Consider the following 25,999-nt stretch of genomic DNA (forward strand, 5'->3'; position numbering starts at 1 on the left):
GCAGGAGCACCAAATTTATTAAATGGTCAAAGAGCATTTGATACATTTTGTGCAGGTCACATTTTCTGAAATTTCTGTATTCACATACACCAAAAAGATACGCCATGTCTGGGCTGGTGCAGTTTTAGAGACTTTTCAGTGGCTTTGCACGTTTTTTTGCTCCTTTTCACAAAAAGGTGCAGTTCATAAAACCCTTCCATATCATGTGTATTGTCAAAAACAGTGGATTGCAACTCAAAATCAGCAGAAATGTGTAAAACAAAAGGCGCAAAAATTCCTGCTTGCTCCTTTTTTTGCCCCTTTTTAGACACAAAAAAACTGTCTAAAGACTGATAAATGTGGGTCTCTGTGCCTTCCTGATAGCTTGTCAAGATCAACGTTGGTTACATATTCTATTTATGGTTTAATTTAAAAAAATGCTAATTTATCTGTCAATATTTATCTGTCAATAACTGGTAGTTCATTTATATTAGTCTTGTTACTCCCGTTATATGCCTCTTTGGAAATGACAACGTTAAACTAAATTCTAGTCTTCTACAAGTTCTTAACTGGTTCTATTTGGAAAATAGTTAAAAATTCCATTTATCCAAGTTGTATACAGTTGTGGTAAATTCTAAGTTCTATAGACCAGTCGACCAGCTTTCTCAGAGTCTGGATTGACGAGTCTGTCTATATGGAGAATGAGAAAAGTTATAACAATACAACAACATTCATATTAATATCATCCAGGTAGATTTTATTAACAGTTTTACAAAAGATTATGATTTTAGAATTCCTAAGGGGTACTTTTTTTTTTTTTTTTTCAAAACAACATTCTATTCCTATTTCCAAGGATATAATGTGAGGTAGACAAGGCATCATTAAAAAGGGGAAATATAGGTATAGGGTGGGTGCAGCTCACTTATACTAAATATAACCAAGTCTACTGAGATGGACTCCCACACCCCGGGAGTTTATAGACAAAGTGAGAAAACAAACGATATCTCAGTCCTCTAGGTTGTATAGTTGAAACTAATTTCACCTATATAACCTAAAGGACTGAGATATCTTTTGTTTTATCATTAAAAAGGGGGCCTGACTTAATAGCGCTAAATATGTGCCATTTTTTGCAGCACAATTTTCTGTAAAAGTAAGCCATGGAATAGAAAGGTGTACCAGATTTTCAGCATGAGTCACTGTTTTAAATCTAGTGCATTCTTAGGCCAAGTTCACATGACAGAAAACTTGGGTTCTTTCTGCGAAGACCAGTGTGCACAGTGCAGCAGAATCCCATTGATTTCAGCAGCATGTTCTTATGTTCCGCCATGTGTACATAGCCTTAGACTGTCTAGTCTAAGTTTACAAAGTCTAAGGGTGGTTTCACATATATCAATCACATATATCTCCCTCAGTTATTTGGCCACAGACAATTCCACAGCTGATGCCACAACTAATGGTAAAGACTAAGAGCATCAGTTGTCTATTGGTACGGTCGCCAGTCATTTCTGCAGGTCGTACCGGGAAATGCTGTAAGACATATTCACAAGATTAGGTGTGTTTGGTGATCCAGCATCCCAATTGAGGTACTGAATCAATCTGAGCTGTCCCATGCAAATGAATGGAATGAGTTCAATCATCAAGTTCTCCCTCAAGTACTCTTCTACAGTGCTGGAAGGAAATGCCGCCAGATCATATATGTGACAGGGCACTAAGAAGTCATTTTTTTATTGTCTTCCCCGCTGTTTCCGATACAATATTTTTTTTTAACTCTCCTGTTTTATTCTCTTTTACCTATTTCTTCAACCGGCAAAATAACTACTTTACCTGTTCTCTTGGATGTCATTGGAAGTAATTGACAAAAGTGTTATCAGAATAATTTTTTAAAGCTTAACTAATCTTCTCCACTATACAGTATTGGCTTGTTTAACTTTTGCCATTTTAGTCTACAGTGGAAAGAGGAAATTATTTTCATTTTGGAACACAGTGCTCTCTGCTTACTTCAAGAGCACAGTGCTCTCTGCTGACATCTCTCTCCCTTTTAGGAACTGTCCAGAGCAGCATATGTTTGCTATGGGGATTTTCTCCAACTCTGGACAGTTCTTAAAATGGACAGAGATGTCAACAGAGAGCACTGTGGTCATGATGGCAGCAGAGAGCTCTGTGTTTCAAAAAGAAAATAATTTCCTCTGTAGTATTCAGCAGCTAATAATTACTGGAAGGATTAAGATTTTTTAATAAAAGTAATTTACAACTCTGTTTAAATTTCTGGCCCCAGTTGATTAAAAAATAAATTTAAAAAATCCTTTAAAGGGGTACTTTGCCCCTAAACATTTTGTTCCCTATCCAAAGGAAAGATAATAAGATGTTTGATTGCAATCTTCGGTGTGGCACCCCAGTCATCCACTGCACAGAGTGAACTCCGCTTTGTGCCGTATGACGTGTGAACACAGCCGTGACGGCTATGTACTAGCCATCACTTTCCCTCCAATAGACATGAATGGAGGGCCCGTGGCGTGACATCACTAACACGGAAGCTCCAAGCTTCTGTATTCAGAACGCTGCAGGACCAGCCCGGAGATTGCAAGGGATCCCAGTATCCCCTATTCTTTGGATAGAGGATAAGATGTCTTGGGGTGGAGTACCCCTTTAATGCAGCACACAGCTTTCAAACAGGCTGTAGCTCAGGCATTATATTGAGAGAAGCAGTGTGACGTATTTCTACATTTACTCAGTGTTTTAAGTTGATATGTTCTCTATGCAAACGGTAAATAAGTGATCATTCAGATTAAAATTTTTATCAGTAAAAAATGTGTAGTCTCCATCATGAAGATGATAGAAACTTTATATAAACAAGAATGAAGCGATACATTAATTACCAGTTAGACTATGCTATAATAGCTTTGTGGCCAGCAAAATGGTGCCAGGGAAATGGACTGAAATTTAATCTGACTCCTATTAAAATACCAATTTGCATAAAATTAATTTCCATCAAAGCTTGTACAACCTACTATATTTTAGACAGAACAAGAAATCCCATTTCCATTAAATTTAAGGGAGACATCTGACTAGCACAAATTCTATAACAATGTGTGATTTCCCCCATTCAGAAGTATATCCAGAGAAGGCTTAAGAAATCTCCTGACCTTCTAATTTCTGCAAACATTTGTGAACTTAGATAATGCTGGCATTTGTTTTAGACTGAGTCATCAATGGCTTGAAATTAATACGAGCTTTGTGAAAGTAAAGACTGGTAGTTTTAGCTGCTGATAATGGAATGGATATTGTGCTGATACACTATTGTACAGGCCTAGAGTAAAATGAAATGAGAAATTTAGAGCATACACAGAATGTAAGCAAATACCAAGCCAAATTTTACAATGGAATGATTTAAAAGTAAAAACCTGAGAAGAATAGCCAAGGAGGTTAATAAATGCATACTGCAGTAGCATCTGACAGAGACATGACTGCCAAGTGGCCGCTGTTAAATACCTAACATATTTTAGGCATCTATATAACAAGAAATAAGAATCGCTTCTGTAAATAAGAAATTAAGAAAAGCATTGCTAAATACTTATCATATTGGTACAAGGTCCTCTCCCCCGTATAGTGATACCTACAACCACCTATATAGAGATACAGCAAACTCTCTTAAAGGCGTACTCTGGTGGAATTTATTTTTATTTTTTTAATAAACTGGTGCCAGAAAGTTAAACAGATTTGTAAATTACTTCTATTCAAAAATCTTTACCCTTCCAGTACTTTTTAGCAGCTGTATGCTACAGAGAAAATTCTATACTTTTTGAATTTCTTTTTTGTCTTGTCCACAGTGCCCTCTGCTGACACCTGCTGCCCGTATCAGGAACTGTCCAGAGCAGGAGAAAATCCCCATAGCAAACCTTTGCTGCTCTGGACAGTTCCTGATACGGGCAGCAGGTGTCAGCAGAGAGCACTGTGGACAAGACAAAAAAGAAATTCAAAAAGTATATAATTTTCTCTGTAGCATACAGGTACTAAAAAGTACTGGAAGGGTAAAGATTTTTTAATAGAAGTAATTTACAAATATGTTTAACTTTCTGGTACCAGTTGATTAAAAAAAATAAAGTTTTCCACCGGAGTACAGCTTTAACAGCTATGGATACCTGTACTGAATTTTATTGTTTCCTTAATGCAAAATAAAGTAATTTTCTAAATTGTCTTCTTTTGAAATTCCCTATCATTTAACTGCTACTCAGAAGGGATAAATCAGACAGACTTACTGCTCTCTCATTGTTAGAGTTAGTAGCAGGGACAGTGTTACACACCAGCTCAGATTGTGGATAGGGGGAAAACATTGAGGATAGTTCACCTAGGCTGTAGATAGATGCATGTCTCCTTTATAGAAGAGATACAAGGTGTTTTTTTTTTTTTTTTTACACAGATTCCTATAGGCTATGTGCAAGTATACAGAGTAAATAGAGCTCACACAGCTGTAGATAGTGTAGAAAAGAAATTAAGGAAATATGTTAATAAAGACCTATGGAGAAAGTGTTTTACATGATAATAATAAGGTAAGAATAAATAAAAATGCTTTTTTTTTTTTTTTTTTTCAAGAGGCCAGACGATTTTAACTTAAAATTTACAACCATTACACAACAAACCTTAAAGGGTACCTCTCATCAAATAAACTTTTGATATATTTTAGATTAATGAATGTTGAATAACTTTACAATAGCATGTTAATGAAAAATATGCTTCTTTCTATTGTATTTTTCCCGATCAGTCCTGTCAGCAAGCATTTCTGACTCATGCTGGAGTCCTAAACACTCAGAGCTGCCAGCCTGCTTTGTTCACAGACAAACAGGCTGTGAACAAAGCAGGCTGGCAGCTCTGAGTGTTCTCCTTTGTAAACAAAGCTGACTGGCAGCTCGTAGTGTTTAGGACTCCAGCATGAGTCTGAAATGCTTGCTGCCAGGACTGGTAAGGAGACCCCTAGTGGTCATTTCTTCAAAGTGGAAAATTAAATAGAAAGAAGCATATTTTTTAATAACATGCAATTGTAAAGTTATTCTGCATACATTAATCTATAATATATCAAAAGTTTTTTTGATGAGAGGTACCCTTTAACTTGAAATTTTCTATTGCTGCATCGTGGTATGTATCACCTTAAATGTCAAGTGTCAAGTGAAATTTTGCTGCAATTGTAAAACTACAGAAAAAAGGAGGAACATTTAAAAAAAAACAAAAAAAATCTTCTACAAGAGGGATCAGTAGAAAAATAGAAAAATATGAAGTATGATGGTGGTGGTGTGGAACAGCTTTTACAGTTCAGCTGGCCTTGTAGAAAGACTAACTGGTGAACAGATTTTCTCTTCTTTATGGAGATGCTGCTTTTGCTTTATGAGTCATCTCTCTGGGCTTCAAGACCCAGTTGTTCCTGTAACCGCTGACATCTTTATAGCTGCAATACAGACCATGCAATCTGCTAGTGAATCACATTGCAATTTACTTCTCTGTTATAAAAGTTTCCACCATTTACTTTTAGAAAATTCAATCAAATCTACGTTTCTAAGTGATGACAATTTGTTGGTTCACATCACAATTTTACCATCCGATTAATAGACAGTAAAATTGGACAAAATCGGATTACCTGAAATTGTATACCATCGTAAAAGAAGAAAAACTACCACAAGAGGACATAGTTTTAAATTAGAGGGGCAAAGGTTTATAAGTAATATCAGGAAGTATTAGTTTACTGAGAGAGTAGTGGATGCATGGAATAGCCTTTCTGCAGAAGTGGTAGCTGCAAATACAATGAAGGAGTTTAAGCATGCATGGGATAAGCATAAGGCTATCCTTCATATAAGATAGGGCCAGGGACTATTGATAGGATTCAGATTATTGAGCAGACTAGATGGGCCAAATGGTTCTCATCTGCCGACACATTCTATGTTTCTATGTAATATAAATATTTGTTGGGCATCCAATTTAAAATCGTATCCAAAAATCGTATGGCAGAAAATTTCATCCGAATTTAACAAAAAAATCTTTTAGAATTTTGAAGTTTCTAGCACTTTCCGGAGTATTTTGAGGCTACTACACAGGTGTAAAAAACAATTGTGTGTGATAAATCTGATAAAATCGCGCCGTCATATGATTCAATGTGATTTACATAGGCCACAATAATTAAAAAATCGGACACGATTTTGATCCGATTTTGAATCTGGGCGAAAAATTGTGGTCAACCACAATTTTACCCTAGATCTAAAAACTTGCAAATTCGGATGCGGATCAAAATCGATGCATGCATTGGATATAATTACTGAATGGAAGTCAATGGATACGACTTGGCATGCAGATTTGTACGATTTGAAGGTAAAAAATTATGAGAAAAAGTAGAATGGTAAAATCATGATGTGAATGCACCCTAATACTTTCTTGTATTCAATGAGTATTTATATCAATGTAAATATTTATTTTAAATATTTCTACTTGAATGTCATATATAGCTTGTATAGAATATGAAGCTCGTCCTCATAATTGATTTTACCAATATTTATGGTTATTTATTTTTGTTTTATTTTAGGTTTTACCTTAATTTTGTTACAGAAGAAGTAGAGAATCCTGAAAAGTAAGGATACAAACAATCTATATTATTTTTACAAAACTGATAGCTACTAGTGCACAGTATGGAAGAAGAGATGTTCCCCTGTATGCTCAGGCTGCTAATGTATTGCATAAAAAAGTTTTCAAGTATCCAATTTATTCAAGCCATAACAGTAGCTAAGCTGGATGTCTAGCCCGGCAGCTCGTGAATATAATGGGATCTTTATTACTCCATGCTATATAAAATCACAGGTACAGAACACAGGAAGTGACGCGTTTCGGCCAACCACAATGGCTGTAGTCGTACTGCTAGTATGACTAAGGCCATTGTCATTGGCCAAAACATGTCACTTCCTGTGTCCTATACCTGTGATTTTATATAACATGGAGTAATAAAGATCCCATTATGTTCACGAGCTGCCGGTCTGGACATCCAGCTTTGCTTCTTCAATTGAATATGGTGCAATCCACACCGGTCCAGACGAAGGGGTGAGCTGACTGTGACGGCATGCTTTGGGTCACTTCACTAAACTGCTTCATGATGCTGCACATCACCGCTCTGTGAGGGTAAAGTTTGATCTGTTTGGCTTGTGGCTTGTTTTACACATGGTTTGGGTGCTACTGGGCAATTTGCCTGATTTTTAAAGCAACCGCTTAAAATGCACCACTTTTTGTTGTTTATCTCTTTCTTTGTTCTTTCTTATTATGGCTTCGCTGGCATTCTTTTGATTCCCTCTTAGAGGGGAGATTAAAACCTGTCCAGAAGAAAAGTTGCTGAGTTGCCCATAGCAACCAATCAGATTTCTTCTTTAATTTTTCAGAGGCCTTTTCAAAAAAGAAAGAAATGATCTGATTGGTTGCTATGGGCAACTCAGCAACTTTTCCTCCGGACAGGTTTTGATGAGTCTCCCCCAGAGTGTCCTCCAAATATATAGAGTGCTAGTGGTCCCAAATGTTCAGTAGCTCGTTCCCACCACCCAGATATTCTTGAATATGAACACACACAATAATTTTCATATGACCTAATGAAGGTGCAGGGTTTGCATAGAAACACGTTATTTTTCCAGAAATGTTTGTAATATGTAAAGATCTATATGATCACAGTGACCTGTTTGCATGAAGGAGTCTGTTTTTGAGATAAATGTGTTGGCTGGAGTAACCTCCACCCTGTGTAACAGGTGTAGCAGTTTTCTAACCTTCTTTACATATTGATATTATGCATGTCATAGAGTTATACCTATTACCGAGCACAACTCCAGAAGGCCATTCAGCTATCTGTGAGTGTTCTGCACCCTGATGTTAAATAACATCACCCAAGGGAACATTTCGATTTGCTTATTATTCTAATTCCTGCTCTTGAATTAGTTCACTAAAAGCAATATTTTCTCACCAACATGTTAGGGAGACAACTTGGGAGATGACCAAGAGAACATCAGAGGACACTATGACACTTATGTGATAAGTTTAAACATAGAGGCATTTTTTCTAAATGATTCCAATTGTGGAAATGTTATCTCAAGTTATCTTTACATACTTTTGGGTGACTATCCATATGTAAACATTTTTGAAGTAGTTTACATTGGCCACTAAAGCAAAACAGCTCTCTGGATATTATTTCTTAGCTTTGCTGTATACATTTGTGCACTTAAGAGTAAATGCCAGCTCTGTTATACTGCTAGAAGTCATGTTAACATACACTACTCAAAATAATGAAGGGAACACTTAAACAACACAATGTAACTCCAAGTCAATCACACTTGTGTGAAATCACACTGTCCACTCAGGAAGCAACACTGATTGACAATCAATTTCACATGCTGTTGTGCAAATGGAACAGACAACAGGTGGAAATTATAGACAATTAGCAAGACATCCCAAATAAAGAAGTGGTTCTTCAGGTGGTGACCACAGACACTTCTCAGTTCCTATGCTTACTGGCTGATGTTTTGGTCACTTTTGAATGCTGGCGGTGTTTTTAGTCTAGTGGTAGCATGAGATGGAGTCTACAACCCACACAATTGGCTCAGGTAGTGCAGCTCATCCAGGATGGCACATCAATGCAAGCTGTGGCAAGAAGGTTTGCTGTGTCTGTCAGCATAGTGTCCAGAGCATGGAGGAGCTACCAGGAGACATGCCAGTACATCAGGAGATGTGGAGGAGGCCGTAGGAGGGCAACAACACAGCAGCACGACCACTACCTCCACCTTTGTGCAAGGAGGAGCAGGAGGAGCACTGCCAGAGCCCTACAAAATGACCCCCAGCAGGCCACACATGTGCATGTGTCCACTCACTCAAACGATCAGAAACAGACTTCATGAGGGTGGCATGAGGGCCCGACGTCCACAGGTGGGGGTTGTGCTCACAGCTTAACACCGTGCAGGACGTTTGGCATTTGCCAGAGTACACAAAGATTAGCAAATTCGACACTGGTGCTCTTTGCTCTTCACAGATGAAAGCATGTTCACACTGAGCACATGTGACAGAAGTGACAGAGTCTGGAGACGAAGTGGAGAACGTTCTGCTGCCTGCAACATCCTCCAGGATGACCAGTTTGGCGGTGGGTCAGTAATGGTGTGGGGTGGCATTTCTTTGGGGGGGTCGCACAGCCCTCCATGTGCTTGCCAGAGGTAACCTGACTGCCATTAGGTACCAAGATGAGATCCTCAGACCCATTGTGAGACCATATGCTGGTGCGGTTGGCCCTGGGTTCCTTCTAATGCAAGACAATGCTAGACCTTCATGTGGCTGGAGTGTGTCAGCAGCTCCTGCAAGAGAAAGGCATTGGTGTTATGGACTGGCCCGCCCGTTTCTGGGACCTGAATCCGATTGAGCACATCTGGGACATCATGTCTCGCTCCATCCACCAACGCCACTTTGTACCACAGACTGTCCAGGAGTTGGCAGATGCTTTAGTCCAGGTCTGGGAGGACATCCCTCAGGAGACCATCCGCCACCTCATCAGGAGCATGCCCAGGCATTGTAGGGAGGTCATATGGGCACGTGGAGGTCAAACACACTACTGAGCCTCATTTTGACTTGTTTTAACCCCTTAAGGACAGAGCCCATTTTCACCTCTAGGACGAAGCCCTTTTTTGCAAATCTGACCACTGTCACTTTAAACATTAATAACTCTGGAATGCTTTTAGTTATCATTCTGATTCTGAGATTGTTTTTTCGTGACATATTCTACTTTAACATAGTGGTAAAATTTTGTGGTAACTTGCATCCTTTCTTGGTGAAAAATTCCAAAATTTGATGAAAAAATTAAAACATTTTCATTTTTCTAACTTTGAAGCTCTCTGCTTGTAAGGAAAATGGATATTCCCCCAAAAAATTTTTGGGATTCACATATACAATATGTGTCTACTTTATGTTTACATGATAAAATTGACGAGTTTTTACTTTTGGAAGACACCAGAGGGCTTCAAAGTTCAGCAGCAATTTTCCAATTTTTCACAAAATTTTCAAACTCGCAATTTTTCTGGGACCAGTTCAGGTTTGAAGTAGATTTGAAGGGTCTTCATATTAGAAATACCCCATAAATGACCCCATTATAAAAACTGCATCCCCCAAAGTATTCAAAATGACATTCAGTAAATGTTTTAACCCTTTAGGTGTTTCACAGGAAAAGCAGCAAAGTGAAGGAGAAAATTCAAAATCTTCATTTTTTTACACTCGCATGTTCTTGTAGACCCAATTTTTGAATTTTTACAAGGGGTAAAAGGAGAAAATGTATACTTATATTTGTAGCCCAATTTCTCTCGAGTAAGCACATACCTCATATGTCTATGTAAAGTGTTCGGCGGGCGCAGTAGAGGGCTCAGAAGCGAACGAGCGACAAGGGGATTTTAGAGAGTACGTTTTTCTGAAATGGTTTTTGGGGGGCATGTCACCTTTAGGAAGCCCCTATGGTGCCAGAACAGCAAAAAAAACACATGGCATACCATTTTGGAAACTAGACCCCTTGAGGAACGTAACAAGGGATAAAGTGAGCCTTAACACCCCACAGGTGTTTCACGACTTTTGCATATGTAAAAAAAAAAAAAAATAAATTCACTAAAATGTGGGTTTCCCTCCAAATTTTAAATTTTAGCAAGGGTTAATAGCAGAAAAGACCTCCCAAAATTTGTAACCCCATCTCTTCAGAGTATGGAGGTACCCCATAAGTGGACCTGAAGTGCACTACGGGCGAACTACAATGCTCAGAAGGGAAGGCGTCATATTTGGCTTTTTGAGAGCAAATTTTGCTCGGGGGGCATGTCGCATTTAGGAAGCCCCTATGGTGCCAGAACAGCAAAATAACCCCCACATGGCATACCATTTTGGAAACTAGACCCCTCACAGAATGTAATGAGGGGTACAGTGAGCATTTACCCCACTGGTGTCTGACAGATCTTTGGAACAGTGGGCTGTGCAAAATTTTTCATTTTCACGGACCACTGTTCCAAAGATCCGTCAGACACCTGTGGGGTGTAAATTCTCACTGCACCCCTCATTACATTCCGTGAGGGGTGTAGTTTTCAAAATGGGGTCACATGTGGGTGTGTTTTTTTTTTTTTGCGTTTGTCAGAACCGCTGTAACAATCAGCCACCTCTGTGCAAATCACCTCAAATGTACATGGCGCACTCTCCCTTCTGTGCCTTATTGTGCGCCCCCAGAGCACTTTGCGCCCACATATGGGGTATCTCCGTACTCGGGAGAAATTGTGTTACAAATTTTGGGGGGCGTTTTTCCCTTTTACCTCTTGTGAAAATGAAAAGTATAGGGCAACACCAGCATGTTAGTGTAAAAATTTTAATTTTTTTACACTAACATGCTGGTGTAGACCCCAACTGTTCCTTTTCATAAGGGGTAAAAGGAGAAAAAGCCCCCCAAAGTGAGAGCGCCATGTGCATTTGAAGTCTGAATTAGGGACTTGCATAGTGGTGGAAATAGGGGTATTCTACGCCAGTGATTCCCAAACAGGGCGCCTCCAGCTGTTGCTAAACTCCCAGCATGCTTGGACAGTCAATTGCTGTCCAGAAATGCTGGGAGTTTTTGTTTTGCAACAGCTTGAGGCTCCATCTTAGAAACACTGCCGTACAATACGTTTTTCATTTTTATTGGAGAAGGGGGGTGGGGGGGCAGTGTACGTGTGTGTATATGTAGCGTTTTACTCTTTATTTTATGTTAGTGTAGTGTAGTGTTTTTAGGTTACATTCACACTGGCGGCAGATTACACTGAGTCTCCCGCTAGGAGTTTGAGCTGCGGCGGAAAATTTGCCGCATCTCAAATTTGCAGCGGGGAACTCACTGTAATCTGCCGCCAGTGTGAATGTAGCCTGTACATTCACACGGGAGGGGGGTCAAAACTACAACTCCCAGCATGCACTGACAGACCATGCATGCTGGGAGTTGTAGTTTTGCAACAGCTGGAGGCACACTGGCTGGAAAACCTTGAGTTAGGTTCTATGACCTAACTCAGTATTTTCCAACCAGTGTGCCTCCAGCTGTTGCAAAACTGCAACTCCCAGCATGTACTGATTGCGGAAGGGCATGCTGGGAGATGTAGTTATGCAATGGCTGGAGGCACGCAAGTACAACTCCCAGCATGCCAAGACAGCCTTATGCTGTTCCAGAATGCTGGGAGTTGTAGTTTTGCAAGATTTAGAGGGGTTCAAGTTGTAAATCACTGTCCAGTGGTCTCAAAACTATGGCCCGCAAACTGCTGTCTGGGCATGCTGAGAGTTGTAGTTTTGCAACATCTGGAGGCTACAGTTTGAGACCACTTAGTGATCTACAACCTGAACCCCTCTAAATATTGCAAAACTACAAGTCCCAGCATGCCCACACAGCAAACAGCTGTCTGGGCATGCTGGGAGTTGTAGTTTTGCAACATCTGGAGGGCCACGGTTTAGAGACCACTGTAAACTGTGGCCCTCCGGATGTTGCTAGGCAACAACTCACCTAGCAGGACTCGGAAGCCGCCGCCGCCGCCGCACGTGGGGGATCCCCGCATGGAGGATCACGATCCGGGATCCAGGTAGGGACCTTCGGCGCCGACCCTCCCTGGACGGTTCCCCCGTTTTGCCCGGACACCGATAGGTGGGCAAAGCGGGGGAACCGAACTTTAACCCCCCCTCCCCCGGTCTGCTATCGGTCGGTCGCTCGGCCGACCAATAGCAGGGATAGGAGGGGTGGCAACCCTGCCACCAAACTCCTATCCCTTTAGGGGGATCTAGGGTGTCTCGGACACCTACGATCCCTCTTATTTTCCGGGTCACCGGGTCACCAGTGACCCGTATGACCCGGAATCGCGCAGATCGCAGGTCTGAATTGACCTGCGATTTGCGCGCATCGCGGTTATGGGGGGGTCTCAGGACCCCCCTCGGCGATGTGCCGGGATGCCTGCTGTTAGATAACAGCAGTCATCCCGGCCCGATCACCGCTACCGGTGACGCGGCGCTCCCGGAACCCCGCGACGTACATGTACGTCGCCGCGCGCCAAGTGACACTTTGCGGCGCCGTACATGTACGTCGCTCGTCGTGAAGGGGTTAAGGACATTACATCAAAGTTGGATCAGCCTGTAGTGGGGTTTTCCACTTTGATTTTGAGTGTGACTCCATATCCAGACCTCCATGGGTTGATAAATTTGATTTTCATTGTAAATTTTTGTGTGATTTTGTTGTCAGCACATTCAACTATGTAAAGAAGAAAATATTTCATACCATTAGTTCATTCATTCAGATCTAGGATGTGTTATCTTAGTGTTCCCTTTATTTTTTTTTTGAGCATTGTATGAAAACAACAATAAACACTTTGCACACAATTTGCACTATGTACACAGATACATCCTGTATGCACCCAATTGGTTTCTTCACTACTGAAGACTGTAATCGTCTATTAGAAGTCTATGACAATTAGCTCCCATTCATTTTACAGTAGCTGTAGTAAAACACATACACACTGGGGGAGATTTATCAAAACCTGTCTGGAGGAAAAGTTGCTGAGTTTCCCATAGCAACAAATCAGATCGCTTCTTTCATTTCTGAAAAGGCCTCTGAAAAATGAAAGAAGCGATCTGATTGGTTGCTATGGGCAACTCAGCAACTTTTCCTCTGGACAGGTTTTGATTTAATCTCCCCCACTGCATGCAGGAGTATACAGAAAATTCAGGAATACAGTATTGGCGAGATTTATCAAAACCTGTTCAGAGGAAAAGTTGCTGAGTTGTCCATAGCAACCAATCAGATCGCTTCTTTCATTTTTGAAAAGACTTCTGCAAAATGAAAGAAGAATCTGATTGCTATGGGCAACTGGGCAACTTTTCATCTAGACAGGTTTTGATAAATCTCCCCCTATGTGTCTACAATATGGGGCAGTTTTACAAACAAAAGATGCATTGCTACTTAAAAAAAAAAACACAACAACTTATTTTATATCTACAGTAAATATATTTAATGAAAACGAAATTATATACATTTACTTGACAACTTGATCAAGCTGTTAGCAGGTGTTGTGGAGTTATGTGAGGGCACACACATGGCACACAGGCTCTGGACGGCCCACCAGTAGAGAGGATTGTTTGGCGTGGCGACAACCATGAACAACTCCCACAGTTTCCCTGTCCACCATCCAGAGAGATGTGGCATCTTTATTATGCACCACTCTCTGTGCATGAAACATTTCCAGGCACTTAGCACAACACCCAAGACATGTCCTGTCATTGACATTCAGCCACCGTTGCCTTTTTTTGCAGTAGTGTCATAAAACTTGGACTGCTACAGAGTGAAACCATATTGTCTTTGTCCAAATCCACATTCTGTTCAGGATTTGATGACTTAGGGTCGAGTACAGAGGCCTTGTGTAAGTCACCCAAAGTAGTGATATGAGGACACTAACAGCTTAGCAATATGTGCAGGACAACCTGTGGCCTCATGGCTCACAGAAAGCTTCCAACTGGCATTTTTCAGCAGGAAAAATGTTTGTCTGCACAAAGCAAGTGTTATCTAGGAATGTCTTCACCAGATTTCTTCCATGGTCTGCCGAGTCACCAGATTTATGGCCAATCAAGCATTTATGTTGAGTCAGATTCATCAATCTATGAGTGTGTGGTATCCACAGGCCCAGCTCCAACATTTATGGATGAATGTGCTGCAGGATGCCATAAAAATGCCTTTGTATATATGCCTTTATGCCCAACTGTGGAACATGTATCCAACTGTGGATAATAGTGGGCATCACTCATTTAAACAGTTTTTTTAGGTGCTCTTAGGAGTAAAAAAAAAATCCTAAATACGAAAATGCCACTTAAAAAAACAAAATGTGCACATTCAGCAAAATAGCAGAAATTAGTACTCAAGCTTTATTAATCTATATATATAAAACTCAATGTGTGTGTGTGTATGTAAATAAGTATGTATATATGTATGTATGTATGTATGTATGTATGTATGTTCCACAAAAACTTTCAAACGGCTAAAGATATGAACATGAAACTTGGCACACGTGTTACTTATACATCAACAACAAACATAGGATAGGTAATTTAACCCATACTCACCCCCCATTTGCCAGAGGCTTATGTTTAAAGTCCCATGCAAGTCAATGGGAAATATATGTTACCGCATAACTTCCAAACGGCTGGAGATATTTCAATAATACTTGGTCACATGTTAATTATATGTCCACTTAAAATATAGGATAGTTAATTTAACCTTTAACTACCCCCATTTGTGAGGGTCGGGGTTTTTGTTTAAAGTCCCATGGAAATCAACGGGAAATGTCTGTGGGAGGTCGGGATAGGAGGTCGAGATAGGAGGTCGGGATAGGAGGCCGGGATAGGAGGACGGGATAGGAGGTTGGGATATGGGGACGGGATATGAGGATGGGATAAGAGGACGGGATAAGAGGACGGGATAAGAGGTCGAGATAGGAGGATGGGATAGGGGGACGGGATAGGAGGTTGGGATAGGAGGTTGGGATAGGAGGTCGAGATAGGAGGAGGGGATAGGATAGGAGGTTGGGATGGGAGGGTGGGATAGGAGGTCGAGTTAGGGGGTCAGGATATGAGGTGGAGATAGGAGGACAGGATAGGAGGATGGGATATGAGGACGGGATATGAGGACGGGATATGAGGTCGAGATAGGAGGACAGGATAGGAGGTCAAGACAGGAGGTCGAGATAGGAGGATGGGATAGGAGGACGGGATAGGAGGTCAGGGTATGAGGACAGGATATGGGGTTGGGATATGACAACAATATATGGGGATGGGATATGAAGTCGAAAGCTTCCTCCTCTGTTGATTTTCCTCCCCAACAAGGATGAGGAAGGAAAAACCGGGCAACACCGGGGACTCAGCTAGTATATCATAAAATAGGAGTAGACACAAACTTTTAAAAACACTAAGGGAGTAGCACAGGTTTCTCCAATAAACTTTCACTCTAATATTATGATCATTTACATATATCATCATCCCATTCACACATATAGTGCTTTATTTGATTCCAACTACTCCTTCTTGGTGCATCCTTTGTGGCATCTGTGAGGTCATCATTAAAAACCTATGTTAGAACCATGACTGAACCTGGATGGCAATAATCTCTCTCCTACATTGTGACAAATGTGAGGTAGCTATTTTTGTTCTACTTTGGCAGCATTTTACTATTGTATAATTTGCTATCTTCAAATCATTTATAAGTCCCAATGTTTGGAACTGACCTTAAGAACTTTGGAAAGAACACTGAGTGAGTACTGAGGGAAACTATATACCTCCAGTTTAAGCCTGACTGTATGCTGAGTGTATTTGCTTTAGATAAACATACTGTAAAATGAATGCATGAGTAAATAAAAAGCCATTCTCCATCCAAAAAAATAAAGAAATCAGTGTTGGCTTGATATTGGTCTTCACAATCTTCAAATTATTAACCTGCTCTCATAGGATGACATGTATGTTCATATAATGTTGTGAATAGGTTTTCTTCAGAACTCTATGAAACATGGGAAAAATGATTTGCAAATATTGATCTGCTTGCTTTCCTATTGAAATATATAACCAGCAGCCATAACATTAAAATCTTAGGCATGTTCATATGGACAAAATCACTGTGGTTTTTGAGGTGAGAACTGCATGTTTTTTTCATCTTAAATACCACACTGTTTTAGCTTGAACACCATTTTAATGTTTTTGCCTAAAAAAGAAGTAGACATTTCTTGAGTAATGAATTTGGGTAGAAAAACAGACATGGTGCACATCTACAATCTTGTATAATGATCTGATTGCTTCTCAGCATAATATCAAAAACTAACATGTTGTTAGTATACATTTTTGATCAAAAAGTACAAGCCCACTGGCCACGTCAAGGCCACCTATTTAGAGTGGGTCCCTAACGTCCCTAGCATAAAATGGCGCAGCACTGGGCGGCGACCACCACCGCCGCGACACCAGTGCCCACGGGGGGAACGACCCACTGGCAGAGCGGCCCCGAAGCCACTCAAACCAGTCTATGGGTCGCACCTCCCCGCAGACACAGCGCCACGGCAGCAACGGACGCCGCACAGCACCACACCAGTGTGAACAAGGTGTAACAGCACACTTACCATGCGCTCCCAGTCAGACAGGGAGGCTGCTAAGAAAGAAATGGCCCTTATGTAGCTAATTACTACTTATATAGGATTGGGCTGAGGGGTGGATTTCTTGAGTAATGTTCTGCCTGTTAGCAATGCAGTTTTCAATGGGAGTACTTAAAATCCACTTGCTGTACATTTTGGCATGAGTTTTTTGTGGTCAAAAACTGTGACAAATCAAAAACAAAATATGCTAAACACTTAAAAAAAATGGAAGCAGTTTTTGGAGCTGTTTTTAAATGTAGATTTTATGCATGTTTTGTTTTTTGTCTGTGAACATGCCCCTTACCATGCAGCTCAACAGAACAGGCATCTAGACATCTGACATAACACTTTCAATTTTCCACCTACAGACCCATATATGGGCTTGTTTATTGTGTCACCAATTGTACTTTGTACTGATGTGACATATTTTATAACCTAATTTGTGGCGAAAAAAAATTAGGGGGGCTTCCGTTTCTACGCAGTGTACTTTTAGGTAAAAGTGACACCTTTTCTTTATTCTGTAGGTCCATACGGTTACAAAGATACCCAATTTATGTAGGTTTTATTTAATTTTACTACTTAAAAAAATTATAACTACATGCACCAAAATTAGTACTGTATGTTTAAAATTGTGATCTTCTGACCCCTATAAGTTTTTAATTTTTCCGTGTACGGGGCTATATGAGGTCTCATTTTTTGTGCTGTGGTCTTTTGTTTTTATCAGTACCATTTTTGTTTTGATGGGACTTTTAATCGCTTTTTATAATTTTTTTTATGGTATATGAAGTGACCAAAAATGCAAAATTTTGAACTTTCCTATTTTTCAACGTGTACACCATCGAGAGTGCGGTTTAACTACAGTTGTATTTAAATATTTCGGCCATTTACGCATGCGTCGGTACCTCATGTGATTATTTATATTTTTTATTTTATTATTTTATCTAAAAAATGTAAAAGGGGGGGATTCAAACTTTTATTAAGAAGGGGTTAATAAGCTATTATAAACTTTTTTTTTAACACTTTATTTATTTATTTTAATCTCCCATAGGGGGCTATACCATGCAATCTTTTGATTGCATATACTGATCAATGCTATGCCATAGCATAGCATTGATAAGTGTTATCAGAGCAGGCATGGAGCAGCAGGTCACATATCGGACAGCGAGGAGACAGGTGAGGACCCTCCTGCTGTCCAGTTAACTGATAAGGACATCGCAGTGTCACCGCGATGGTCCCGATCAGCTCCGCTGCCGGGACATGTTACTTTCGTTTTTAGACGCCGCAATCAACTTTGATCGTGGAGTCTAAAGGGTTAATGCCAGTCATCGGCCTGATCGGAGGTGTCCAGCATTAATCCTGGGTCCTGGCTGCTGATAGCAGTCGGGACCTACCAGGTTTGAGGCGCAATCTGCTCGTAAGCACACTTCAAATCCTGGTAAAGGGCTATGAATCCAGCTATGAAATAGAGTAGATTTGTGGCATAAGTTATGCCCATTTATGGCATACATTAAGCCCAATTAACTGAGCTTTAAGAGGACATTCTCCCTCCAACTAAGCCCTACCTATATTTTAGGAAAATGTCATAGGCAACAAACTGCCGCTTGCTCAAACAATTGTGACTTTTGTACATTTCAGTGTTCTTTCTTGCATAACCAATAGTGTTGCTTGCGAATATTCGCAATGCAGATTTTATTCGCGAATATCACATATTCGCGAATATAGCACTATATATTCGCAATTACGAATATTCGGTTTTTTTTTTGTTTTTTTTCACAGTACACATCACAGTGATCACCCCTCTCTGCTTCCAGCTTGTGTGGTGTAATGAAGGCTCTAATACTACTGTGTGAGACTGGCATGCGAATTTTTGCATATGCGAATTTTCGCTTATGCTAATTTTTGTATATGCTAATGTTCGCATATGTTAATTTTCGCATATGCAAATTTTCGCATATGCGAAAATAAATGAGAATATTACGAATATGCAAATTTTGCGAATATATGACAAATATTCGTCCATATATTCGCGAATATTCGCGAATTTGAATATGGCCTATGCCGCTCAACACTAATAACCAGCATTAGCTTTTAGGGATTGCACTAGATGGACTAGTCTTCAATCCACCTGCACATTAGTAAGCTGTGGTTGCCCATGACTGTGTTGGCAATTCATTGCTTAACTAATAAATAAATACAGAAATAGACGGCAACTCCATTAATAAAATAAAGATAAAATTGCAGGTGCACGCAACGATGGCTGTGCAAGGCATACATCAGAAAAGGTTGCAGCAGCATTCTGAAAAAATAGGGTTACAGAGCAACCTGCAGTAAATGGATATAGAGACCCAGCACAATAAACTTAGGGACAGAGGGATTTGTAAGGCAAATATAGAAAAAATACACAAAAAAAGACATGTGAAGCATCTGTATGACTTAGTAACATATATAAGCATTGTTTTTTTTTGTGATATAACAAGTACACTTTAAAGTTAATATAACAGTATGCAATTTAAAATATTCCATATCTACCATGTTCATGTGTCTTAGTCTTTGCAGAGTGCTACTGCAACCTTTTCTTTTGCAAGTTCATTGTTTTTTTCTTCCTCGACCAATTTTTGATGGGTGTCAATCACTATATATTGGCAACAATCCACAAACCATTTTAGGATTCTCTGGCCCAGTCATAACTTAGTCATGTCTATTTCTCCTGCTTCAAAAGAATTCCTTTATGTATCACATACCGCCATTGTAGCAAGATACACCTCAACTTTAATTTTATCAGTGAACATATCCATACTAGGCCACTAAACAGGACATGCAAATAAATGACTTTACATTAAACCCAGACATGCTTGACTACATTATACATGTCTATTTTCTTTTCATTGCTGTGTATTATGTATCTACATGATAACTAAATGCCAAGTCCCCCTTCATTTACATTAGTTTGTATTTACATTTGATAGAATAGCTGTTTGAAGGTCATGATCGCATTATTATTTGAACTTTATATAATAGTTTATATAATAGTTCCATATCCAATATGGGATTTCAAATGCATTATTAGGTATTGTGGGATATTAAAGTACTGTACCAGAATAATACATTCCAGTATAAACCATAAACTCTTATCTTATCCCCTTGAATATCAGTATTAGCTTATATGTTAAATTTTGAAAATATTTGACCCGAAAAGAAAAACAAAAAACATCAGTTAAAGGACCCAAATGCACTAAATAACAAACTCTTACTTACCTTCCCTTACCATTCCCATGTTGATACTCCATTCTGCCTCCAGTCTGTGCTCCAGTATTGTTTATGGTGCGGGGGTCATGTGACCGCCACTGCCATTCCTGGTATCATGGCTAATATCAGTAAGCATGACCGCTGAGGCCTCTGATTGGCTGTGGAGGTCACATGAAGTAAAACCAGAGTGCGACCGGATGCACTATGATCATTGTGGGAACGGAGGGGGAGGTAAGAGACAATTTGTTATTTCAATACATGGATAATCAATACATGGATAACCCCTTTGTTCTTATATAACAAGTTTCTGAATTTCTAGTGCATTATACATTGTTGTAGTTCCCTACACAGTAGATACCCGTGCACGCAGGGAATGTCTGTAAAGGAGTTGCAGTGCTGGTTGTGAGGGTTGGTGGGAATTAGATCCTTCAATAATCAGTTAAAAAATGGCAAATCCTAGCTTTCTGAAACACTATCATGTTTTCTTTACAACTGTTCAGGCCTCTGATAAGTGGTGTAATAGTGATTTTCATCAGGATAATCCTATTGAGCGTCAACATTTTTCTTCAAACTCCATTATTCTGCCTGGCCATTTTTCCATTCAATCACAATGCATAAATTGTGTTGATAGTTGGGAACCATAAATGGGCCTTTAGATCATAACCTCTGTGTATGTTGTCTAGTTTCTTGGCCAGTGTTAAGATGGTTGACAAACTTTTCAGATGAGCCAACTTTATTTTGACAATCCAATTGGTAATCTTGTGTCGCATTTACAGGATGCATCTGCACAGAATGATACAAGGAAGAACAAATAGTGATAATGAGCCTTGATAAATATCTTGATCATGCAGATCATTTTTTTCATGCACATGTAAATGAAGGTTGACGCCTCCTCTTTGCTTACCAACTCATGAGCAGTCTGTTTATCTAATCTCCCTTTAAGATGGTGCTGGTTCACTAATCACTGGATTGTTTGCCGGAGTTTCACTCTGTTGCTATTGTATATTGTAAATTAATTGTTTAAACAGGCAGATGCTTTTACTGTGTTTCCTCCAGCTGCTGACACTGGGAACAATCTGCCTACATTATTGCCAAGAGCGTTGACTGTACACTTTTTTTCAGGAAGACATATCATTATTTCTTATACATTGCACAATGTAATTGTGTTGTGGATAATATCATTGTTTTATGTGAAAAGGAGACAAGAAGACAGTTTTTAATTAAAAAAACAAAACAAAAAGACTTTACAAATACAGTCATATACAAAAATGTGACTAATAGTCAAATAACCAAAAATAGAGGTTAAAGGGTTTTGTGAAGTGACATGAGCACATACATTACATCATATACTGTCTCCTTATTTCCTCTTCTCTCTTTATTATTATTTTGTGCTTAATGGGGAACTTAAACAGGAAAACATTACAAGGGTTTGTCTAGTGATCGAAATGTATTCTCAGGATAGTTGATAAATGAATGATCACTAATGGTCTCCCCACTGGGACCCCCTGGTGATTTTAAAAGCAGAAGACCCAGTTTTGAATGGTGTGCTTGCATGACTACACTTCCAGTAAAAGCAATGCGGCTTGGTTCTAATCATGTTCCATGTGCCTTTGAACATTATTTGGCTTCAAAGATATGTAACTACCGTATTTAAGTAAGGGCTTCCATTACATTTTTATCAGACAAAAAAAAAATGCATGGACATTGAAATTCTTGCTTTGTGTGACAATATCTTCCCAACACCATATTGATCATTGATCCACATAAATGTAAGCCTTTAATTATATTATAAACATACCAGTGTGTACTAGTCCCAAGGCATGCAGGCTTTTAAGAATTTTCCATGGAGACAATGTAGGGGATCCAAGTGTAGTGCTTTGCTTGTGGTATGTTTTGGAAAATCTTCCTGCTTTTTCCCCTGCAACGTAGCACAAGCTAAGCACTACGCTTAGATCACCTACAATGTCTCTATGGATTCTGGAGCTTGAATGTTCTTGCACTAAAACACACTGGTATGTCCCTAGGGCTATATCAGATGATAAGAATGGACTATGCGCATAACATTAAAGGGGTACTCCAGTGGAAAACTATTTTTTTTTTATCAACTGGTGCCAGAAAGTTAAACAGATTTGTAAATTACTTCTATTTAAAAATATTAATCCTTCCAGTACTTATCAGCTGCTGTTTGCTCTGGAGGAAGTTCTTTTGTTTTTTGAATTTATTTTCTGCCTTACAAAAGTGTTCTCTGCTGACACCTCTGTCCATTTGAGGAACTGTCCAGAGTAGAAGCAAATCCCCATAGCAAACCTATCCTGCTCTGGCAAGACCTTAATTTATTTACAAGACCTTAATTTACAAGACCTTAATTTATTTATTATTATTACAAGACCTTAATTTATTTATTATTATTATTTTACAGCACTCAGATAGCGCCATCCTCCTGTTTCTTTTTTTCCGGTAACCTTTCTGTGCTTAACTTTATGTGATTTAATGATCTATGTGGTGTTGTAAATATATTGTTACATGGTTGTTTTGAAGTAATCCACGATAAACAAGAATTTCAGTGTCCGTGCATTTTTTGTGATACAAAGTTTGTGGCTGGAGGAGGTCTGGTGAATATGGAGCTGAATTTATTAAGTGGTTAGAGAAACGCTGTGTTATTTGAATTGAGCTGCCATTACATTTTTGCAGTTTCTACTTGTTCTCTTTTCTTTATGATTGTTTCACACTGTATAGAATGGCTTGTGAAAATAATCTCAGCAAGCAGCAATTTAGCTAGAAGCAGGAGCAGTAAAAAGATACTTGTTACAGTGGTAGTACAAAGAAGAACTAAGTGAAAGGTGTGTGGTTCCTTGCTTAAGGGTCTGTTTTCATCAGAATCTGTGTTTTTCTTTTTTTTTTTTACTTGGCAAAGGCTTGCTATCTTCAGAAGGCTAGTGGCCAGTAGTTTTTATTGTTACCATTTTGGTTTAGATGGGTCTTTTTTTTAAATCTTATTTTATATATATATATTTTTTTGTCTGAGCTACGATGTGACCACCAATCTGCAATTTAGAAATCTTATAATTTTTTTGTTTACACTGTTCTTCATACATGATCAATAATGGTATATTTTAATAGGTCAGACAATTTCACATGTGTCAATACCAAATATGTTTATGCTTTCTTATTTAATGAGAAAAAAGGGTTGGGCTTTGAATTCTTATTCAGTGGGGACTTTTTTGTATTTATTTATTTTTAACTTTTCAAGTCCCTTTAAGAAATTTTTAGATTAATTATACTTATCAAAGCTATACTTTTACTTAGCATTACTCTGTTAGATCAACACTCTGCTAGTAGAGTCTTCTTGAGCCAGACTCTATTAGAAGATCATAAATAGCAGGCACAGAGGCCTAGTAAATGCCTCTGCATGGAAACTGACTCTGAATACATGTTGTGGAGGTGCATTCAGGCATCTGACAGGTGCTGCACTTGTTGAATCTCTTAAAAGCTGATTACTATTGACTTTGCACTTTAGGCTCTTAACTGACCAACATCTACATAATAGCAGGAATTTCTTATCATTTAAGAAGCGAGCCTAGCTCAAGAAATCACTTGATATATTTACTGCATTGCAGTGACATAAATGTAGGGTGTGGTGAGTGAAGTCCCAGGTACCCGTGCCATACATCTATGTAGTGTGTCACCAAGGGGTTAAATAACTCTTCTGTTCTTTTCTATATATATATAAAAAATAAATAAAAATAAAAATAAAAGAAAACAGTAGATTCCAACAAGATGCAAGAAGGTGGTGTGAACCTAGCCTTAACTACAAGGAGATGCCCAGTTTACCAGAAATAAGGAGCTACCTGTATGATTTTTTTTTTCTTTTGTTATAAGCAGCTGCGTAGGCTAGGCTATGTTAACATTTGACCTTGCCTCTACAAAGTAAATCCAGGTTTTAAAGGGGATTGTACAGTACTTGGAAAAAAGATAAGGACTTCAAATAGCTTAAAGAGAAACCATTGTCAGTTTTAAAGCCTTGGGTGCCCTGATTCCAATGCTGGTGTGAATGATAGGCTCAGGGGTAGGGAATCTGACTTATGCCAACTTACCTTTATAGTCACACCAGCCTCCTATTTACACCCGCTATCCCAGCTGTCACATTCTGTTTTAAAACAAAATCCCCAACCATAAGACTATTTAGGGAAAATTACACATAGCCAATCAAATGGGAAAACTCTATATTTTGGGAACAGGGAGCACAGTGGCAACATACGAACATCACTGAAATCAAGGCAGCTAATTCTACAAAAAGGGGTACTCTGGAAAAAGATGTTCTTTTTTTGTTTGCTTTTTTTATACGCTCAAGCGGCCTGCAAACAATCAAACAAAATACTTACCTTCCTTGGTCCCCCATAGCCTTCCTTTTCTTGGTGCCCGGTCTTTGCCATGCTCCACTTTCTAGTGCTGGAGGTCAATACATCCCATTGTCGCTCAGTCAATCCCTGGCCACAGAGGTATTCCTCCTTAGCCACTGACCACGGCTTTGACCACAGCGCCAGGAAGTAAAGTGCGGCAGTGATCGGGACTATGGTCAACTCTTCGCATTGCCACTCTGTGACTGAGGCAGGACAATGCTTCAACCTGGAATTGGCTGAGGGACAATGTGTTGTATTGATTCCCAGCCCTAGGAAGTTGAACATGACAGAAAGGCTTTGAGTCGACTAAAGGAGGTAAGTTCAGGGCTTTTTTGTTTAACCCCTTAAGGGCCAGGCGTTTTTCTGTTTTTGCACTTTCGTTTTTCCTCCTTACCTTTTATAAATTATAACCCTTTCAATTTTGCACCTAAAAATCCATATGAGGGCTTATTTTTTGTGCCACCAATTCTACTTTGTAATGAAATCAGTCATTTTATCCAAAAATCTACGGAGAAATGGGCAAAAAATCATTGTGTGACAAAATTGAAGACAAAACACCATTTTGTAAATTTTGGGGGCTTCCGTTTCGAAGCAGTACATTTTTCGGTAAAAATTACACTTTATCTTTATTCTGTAAGTCCATACGATTAAAATGATACCCTACTTATATAGGTTTGACTTTGCCGTACTTTTGGAAAAAAATCATAACTATATGCATGAAAATTAATACGTTTAAAATTGTCCTATTCTGACCTCTATAACTTTTTTATTTTTCCACATACGGGGTGTTATGAGGGCTAATTTTTTGCACCCTGATCTGAAGTTTTAATAAATACCCTTTTTGTTTTGATCAGACTTTTTTATTCCTTTTTTTATGGTATAAAAAGGGACCAAAAATAAACTATTTTGGACTTTGGAATTTTTTTGCGCGTACACCATTGACTGTGTGGTTTAATTTACAATATATTTTTATAGTTTGGACATTTACGCAAGCGGCGATACCACATATATTTATTTTTATTATGGTTTATATATTTTTTATTGAATTTGGGAAAAGGGGGGTGATTTAAACTTTTAATAAGGAAAGGGTTAATGTGTGTGTTTTTAAGCTTTTTGTAAACTTTTTTTTTTTTTTTTTTTTACACCTTTAGTCCCCTTGGGGGACTTTTAGGAGGAATCATTTGATGTGGTTCCATAGAA

The 25,999-nt window shown here is 39.1% G+C and overlaps 1 protein-coding gene across 2 annotated transcripts in view; it reads left to right on the top strand.

The window, feature by feature from the left end:
* SLC7A11 (solute carrier family 7 member 11) overlaps positions 1-25,999 on the top strand; it is a 290,966-nt gene that overhangs the window by 91,758 nt on the left and 173,209 nt on the right. For both annotated transcript variants that reach the window (XM_056563367.1, XM_056563370.1), the window contains exon 6: positions 6,542-6,586. In XM_056563367.1, coding sequence (XP_056419342.1) covers positions 6,542-6,586 — 45 coding nt within the window. The remainder of the gene's footprint in view (positions 1-6,541; positions 6,587-25,999) is intronic.

Source organism: Hyla sarda, chromosome 1 (assembly GCF_029499605.1).
Source record: "Hyla sarda isolate aHylSar1 chromosome 1, aHylSar1.hap1, whole genome shotgun sequence".
NCBI classification, from domain to species: domain Eukaryota; kingdom Metazoa; phylum Chordata; class Amphibia; order Anura; family Hylidae; genus Hyla; species Hyla sarda.